Source organism: Cucurbita maxima, unplaced genomic scaffold, assembly GCF_002738345.1.
Source record: "Cucurbita maxima cultivar Rimu unplaced genomic scaffold, Cmax_1.0 Cma_Scf00024, whole genome shotgun sequence".
Lineage (NCBI taxonomy): Eukaryota > Viridiplantae > Streptophyta > Magnoliopsida > Cucurbitales > Cucurbitaceae > Cucurbita > Cucurbita maxima.
Window position 1 is genome coordinate 1,243,480 of NW_019272040.1, and position 7,050 is coordinate 1,250,529.

General features: G+C 38.0%; 1 protein-coding gene across 1 annotated transcript; it reads left to right on the plus strand.

The window, feature by feature from the left end:
- Positions 1-4,390: 4,390 nt before the first annotated feature.
- Positions 4,391-5,077, plus strand: LOC111498061 (paternally-expressed gene 3 protein-like). The gene has a single exon (XM_023149115.1). The coding sequence runs from the start codon at positions 4,391-4,393 to the stop codon at positions 5,075-5,077; it is 687 nt and encodes a 228-aa protein (XP_023004883.1).
- The last annotated feature ends 1,973 nt before the right edge of the window (positions 5,078-7,050 follow it).

Here is a 7,050-nt window from a genome sequence, read left to right on the forward strand (position 1 = left end):
ATAGGTAGCACAACATGCATCATAAAAATATTAACATAGGGGTATTTTTGTAATTTTTCATAATTCTATCACGGAATTCACAATCTAATCAATCATGCAAGCTTAATAGATAGAAAACCTCCATTAATATTGAGAGCACAATCCCAACATTGTATCCTCCTTTCTAGCACGTCAGAGAATTAAAAACAACATGCATCATAAAAATATTAACATAGGGGTATTTTCGTAATTTTTCATAGCATATATTGTATTATGATCCAAAATTATCCCAGCGATCCCTATAATTAATTCTTGATCCAAAAAAGTCTAAATGGCTAATTACTTGGACGACCTACTTCTACAACAATATTATATAACAATATTGACTTTATTATATAAAATAATAATCAATTTATTACATATCAAAGCAAGAGAGGTTAGCAATTATATGTTTTTGTTTAAAATTATTATTACTATTTTACCAAAAAAAATAATAATGATAAGAAAATAATAGATTCAAAGTTTTATTGAAAATTCTAAGTAAAAATATGAACATAAACTAAAATGGAATGAGCCTAAAAAAATATCAATTTAATTTTTTACAAATAAACTTATTAGATAATAAAAAATAATTATAATTTATATCCCTAATAATTGAGTTGGAATGCATATTAAATATTAAATCTATATTTAGGGTTAAATATACAGTCAAACCTTCTATATTTAGAATACTCTAAAATACACCAAATTTGCAAGCCTCTCTAAATTGGTTGGTCTTTTCTAAATATAGTTGCCCATTAAACTATATATATATAGTTTCCCATTATCAGAAATATTCAAACACCCACATCTTCATCCTTGCTAATAATCATCATTTGTGAAACGAGTTTGTGACTCTACAACTTAGACAGTTCACCATGGCCACCGCGAAAGGTTTTGATTTCTTTCACGCCCTTTTCTTGGTGATTGCTTTGCAATGTTGTGTGAAGGTAGGTGCCACTTTTGGCGATGTCACTGGTGATGTCAATGTTGATCGTCCATTTTCATATCATACATTTGGAACACAAGTCCCAGCAGCTGCACCTTCTGAGGGTGCTGCGTCGGGTGGGAGCATCGCTGAGACTCCGGAGGGTGTTGCATCGGGTGGGAGCATTGCTGAGACTCCAGAGGGTGCTGCGTCCAGTGGGAGCATCGCTGAGACTCCAGAGGGTGCTGCGTCCAGTGGGAGCATCGCTGAGACTCCAGAGGGGGTTGCGTCGGGTGGGAGCATCGCTGAGACTCCGGAGGGGACTGTGCCAGTTGGGAGCATCGCTGAGACTCCGGAGGGGGCTGCGCCAGTTGGGAGCAACGCTCAAACCCCAACGAGTAAACCAATTGAAAGTAGCACAGAAGCCCCCACACCAATTGGGAGCAGTTGAAAGTAGCGTTGAGCACATGAAAACCTAAACCAAAATGAATAACTACTATTTTGTAATTCATTCTTATTATTATTTTTTTTATCATAAATGAATTGAACATCAGATTTTGTCCTAATATTATTTTGGAAATCGATTAATTCATTTGATTGGATGATCATACCAATGATCATACCACTCAAATCGCTTCAAAATTTGAATGAAAATGAAAGTTTCATTATTAGGGACAGTATGACGAGAAGAAGAATATGACGATATGACGGTATCCATGTGACAATATGAAGATATGATGAAGAATAGAAACAAGAACGATACTTTCATTTACGACATTTACGGTATTGAAACGTCTTGTGATCTTCAACCAATTTTGTGCTTCAATATAATTACCGGGAGTAAGTGCTATAGCTTGTTTCCAATACTCAGCGGCTTGATTGAACCAAGCCTCCGCAATTTCAGAATCTCCCTGTCATAGCTTGTTTCCAATACTCAGCGGCTTGATTGAACCAAGCCTCCGCAATTTCAGAATCTCCCTGTCAAATGGCCTGTTCTCCCCGGTCGGAATAGACAGGTAAATTCCTTCCCTTAGAACCGTACTTGAGAGTTTCCTACCTCATACGGCTCAACGGTCAATTCTTTTGCTGTCCCATATTTTTAATAATTTACCATATCTAATCTAATTGAATGAAATTTCTCGAGTTAAGCAAATCGTTAGTTTGGACAATACATATGTAGAAAGCCTATTTTTTTTAGTATTTATTATCGAATTTGCTCTTTTTTTTTCTTTCTATAGTGGAGATAGTCGCACGTAATGACAGATCACAGCCATATTATTAAAAGCTTGTGGTAAGAACGGGTTTCGTTCTAGTGCCCGAAAATAATATTCCAAAGCTTTCGTATGTTCTCCGTTCCTTGTGTGGATAAGACCTATGTTATAGAGTATATAACTTCGATCATAGGGATCGATTTCTAGTCGCATAGCTTCATAATAATTCTGTAGAGCTTCCGCATAATTTCCTTCGGATTGAGCCGACATCCGTTACGGTCGTTCGTTATTCCATTCAAAGAATCTCCGTTCCAGAACCGTACGTGAGATTTTCATCTCATACGGCTCCCCCTTTATGTGATGCGCATAATGAGATGAGAATAATACATGAAATCAAAAAAGATTGAAATACTCTCATTATGAACTGATGGGACTAGCGTTTTTACAAAAAATCTCTAGCCAACCTTCCTGTTGTTACTAGATAAAAATAAAAATGGTAACTTTAACAATTTCTTTGTCCTCAACGCCTCTAAATTTCCAGGAATTAGTCACTTCAACAGTCTTCGATGGTTATACAGGTATCCAAAATACAAACGAGATGGATGTTTGTTGTCCCAACCATTTTTCTAAGTTCCGATCCCGATAAGGAAAAGGGATAATTTATAACAAAGTTTTCGTGTTGTTGATTCCTAGGTGTAGTGCTTCTTCCCCTCTGCTACCTATTTTTACTAGTGAATATTTTTACTAGTGGAGTAGGGTTGACTTAATCCATAGGTTACACCTTTCGCTCGATACTATTTCGGATAATACACAGGAAAAGCCAGAGGAAAATGAAACAAAAGCGGTGATGATAAGAAGAGCCAAGGAGGAAGAGAAACAAACATGTATAGAAAGATCAGAAACCTGGGATAAGGCACTACTTGGTCAAGTAATAAGAAGTTGTTTGTTAGAAACAGCGAAAGGGCCCTCGCTCAACGGATAAAAGTGATTAAGGGGATAACAGGCTGATCTTCCCCAAGAGCTCACATGGGAAGGTTTGGCACCTCGATGTCGGCTCTTCGCCACCTGGGGCTGGAGTATGTTCCAAGGGTTGGGCTGTTCATTAAAGCGGTACGTGAGCTGGGTTCAGAACGTCGTGAGACAGTTCGGTCCATANCCGGTGTGGGTCTTAGAGCATTGAGAGGACCTTTCCCTAGTACGAGAGGATTATCGTGCCCACGGTAAACGCTGGGTAGCCAAGTGCGGAGCGGATAACTGTATTTGGGTTACCTAATAAAAATTCAATAGAAAAAACGGTTCGTTTTTTGAACCCGGTTTAATAACAAAAGTCGAAAAACAAATTAAAAAAAGGACTCGAAGAGTTTTAAAAAAAAGACTAAACGTGTTTATAAATATGTTAAACGAAACAAAAAAACGGGTCATCAAAAACCTTTCACAAAGAAACCCAATTCGATTAGTTGAATTGAAAGAAATATCCGAGTTGAATGAAGAAAAAAATTTGATAATACGTAATCGAATGATCCAAGACTCATCCATTATAATTCGATCTATGGATCGGAGAACTTTTTCGTTGATAGAAACAACGAAATAACGACATTTATAAATTTGTTTCTCACCACTTCCCAAATGTTTGATGCTTATAACAAATCATTGGTTTAACTGAATAACGAAATAAAATAGATAGACCCTATATGGATAATACACATTCTAATTCACACTGCTAGTAAGTTGGGTGAACGTTCTTAGTCATCCATAGATGTCATGCAGGTTTACTAAGTTCTTAGAGCTTATGTGAGTAGCCGTCTAGAGGTGTATGGCCAATTTAAATGACAATGTGTATTTTTGGGTTTCTCAAAGAGTCTCAGTATAATGTTACCTCACAGTCGACCTAGAATCTCACATCAACATAAGAAAACAAAAATTCAAATACATTTAATAATTACATTATTTAAAAAAATATATGTTATTTTTAAAATTTGCCTTTTTTTTTTTGTTTAAAAATATAATTATTCTTTGAAAGGAGAGAAATTAGAAATGAATTAGTTAAACATTCTAAAATTGGAATACTCCCGAGCCCACAAAGTATAAGAGCTCTTTCTAAATATAGTTTTTCTATCAAATTATATATAGAGTTTCACGATTTATCAGACAAATTCAAACCTTCAATAGCCACTGCTACTCTTTATCATTTGTGAAACGAGCTTGTAATCCTACAACTTGAATACATTTCACCATGGCCATGGCGAAAGGTTTCAAGCTCTTTCACACCCTTTTCTTAGTCATTGCTTTGCAATGTTGTGTGAAGGTGGGTGCCACTTTTGACGATGTCACTGGTGAAGAAAGACTCGGTCGTCGATTTTCATTTCGTACTTTTGGAACACATGATACACAAGCCCCATCGGCTGCATCGGTTAGAAGCATTGCTAAAACTCCGAAGGGGGCATCGTCAGTCGGAAGCATCGCTGAAGCCCCGGAGGGGGCTGCATCGTCGGTTGGAAGCATCGCTGAAGCCCCGGAGGGGGCTGCGTCGTCGGTCGAAAGCATCGCTGAAGCCCCGGAGGGAGCTGCGTCGTCGGTCGAAAGCATCGCTGAAGCCCCGGAGGGAGCTGCATCGTCGGTCGGAAGCATCGCTGAAGCCCCGGAGGGAGCTGCGTCGTCGGTCGGAAGCATCGCTGAAGCCCCGGAGGGAGCTGCGTCGTCGGTCGGAAGCGTCGCTGAAGCCCCGGAGGGAGCTACGTCGTCGGTCGGAAGCGTCGCTGAAGCCCCGGAGGGAGCTGCATGGTCGGTTGGAAGCGTCACTGAAGCTCCAGAGGGAGCTGCATGGTCGGTCGGAAGTGTCGCTGAAGCCCCAGAGGGAGCTGCGTCGGTCGAAAGCGTCACTAAAACTCCAACCATTGCACCAATTGGGAGTAGCACATAAGCCCCGACACTAGTTGGAGAGTAGCATGACTATAACACAGCAAAACCTAAATAAAACCGGATCACTATGACAAATTCATTATTTCTATTTTTTTGATTTTCCTATCTTATTTTTTCCTCATATTTAATTTTTTTTATTTTAATTAAAGATTAAATGAAGCACATTGCTTTAAATAGGGTGTTTCAAGGCCATATCCAATGGATTTATTAATGCATTAATACACCATACAAAGGTCTAAGTATATTGTTTTAATTTTTGTTTATAAAAAGAAAACTTTAATATTTTATTCAAATTTATTATAAAAATTTAAACACTTTGAGTAAAATTTTAATATTATTATAACTTATTTAACCAATATAAAATATGTATTTATAATTTATTTATGCCTTAGTTTGATAATGTAGTTTTCTCTTTTGAAAAAAATGTGTTTTTTTTTTTTTTTACATTTTTAATATAATTTTCTCCTACATGAATTTAAGTTGAACTGAATCATTATTTATATATATTTTTTATAAATTAACTGAGCATCCGATTAGGATAAGAATCATAATATTTTTGTGTATAATTTTTATTAAAGTGTCATAATTATTCAATTTATTTATTTTGTCTATATGATAATTATTATATATGATAATTCATTATATATATATATGAATTTATATATGATAATTCATTACACAAAGAACCATATATGATAATTATTATATTACCATGGACTCATTATGTCATTATATGGTAATATATATTAAAAAAAAAACTCGTGAGATGTCGTGTCGACCTAGATCCAGGTCTGATGGACTTGTCTTCTTCATGGGCATTTTTCCCTCCCACGAAGTTAGATCTAGGTCTAATGGACTCGTCTTCTTCACGGACATTTTTCCCTCCCACGAAGTTAGATCCAGTTCTTTGTGGTTGTTGGACGTTGGTTAGTGATCACTTTCACGAAGTTAGTTGGTCGGTTTAGGCGGGTTCAAGGTTGAGTTGGGTTTTTCTCTTTCTCTCTCGATTTTTAGGGTGAGGCTAAGCTATAGATTAATGTTGAGTTCACGAAATAAAATAATTTATTTATTTATTACACATCAAAAAGATGAGAGACTAACAATGGTATGTTTTTGTTTAAAAATATAATTAGAGATTAGAAATTAAGTAGGGAAAGATTCTATATATTTGGAATATTTGGAATATTTGGAATACACCAAAACATACAAAATTTTGAGACGCTCTCTAAATTTGGTGTCTTTTATAAATATAATTTTCCTATCAAACTATATATAGGGTTTCACATTACCTGAGAATTCAAGCACAAGCACTCACACTATTGCTACTCTTCATCATTTGTGAAACGAGCTTGTAACCCTACAACTTGAAGACATTTCACCATGGCCATGGCGAAAGGTTTCAACCTCTTTCACACCCTTTTCTTAATCATTGCTTTGCAATGTTATGTGAAGGTGGGTGTCACTTTTGATGATGTCATCGGTGAGGAAAGATTGGTCGTCGATTTTCATTTCGTGCATTTGGAACACCTAACACACAAGCCCCATTGGCTGCATCGATCGGAAGCATCACTAAAACTCCAAAGGGGGTTGCGTCGGCCGGAAGCGTCGCTGAAACTCCAGAGGGGGTTGCGTCGGCCGGAAGCGTCTCTGAAACTCCAGAGGGGGTTGCGTCGACCGGAAGCGTCTCTGAAACTCCAGAGGGGGTTGCGTCGACCGGAAGCGTCTCTAAAACTCCAGAGGGGGTTGCGTCGACTGGAAGCGTCTCTGAAACTCCAGAGGGGGTTGCGTCGGCCGGAAGCGTCTCTGAAACTCCAGAGGGGGTTGCGTCGGCCGGAAGCGTCTCTGAAACTCCAGAGGGGATTGCGTTGGCCGGAAGTGTCTCTGAAACTCTAGAGGAGGTTGCATTGGCCAGAAGCGTCGTTAAAACTCCAGAGGGGGTTGCGTCGGCCGGAAGCGTCTCTAAAACTCCAGAGG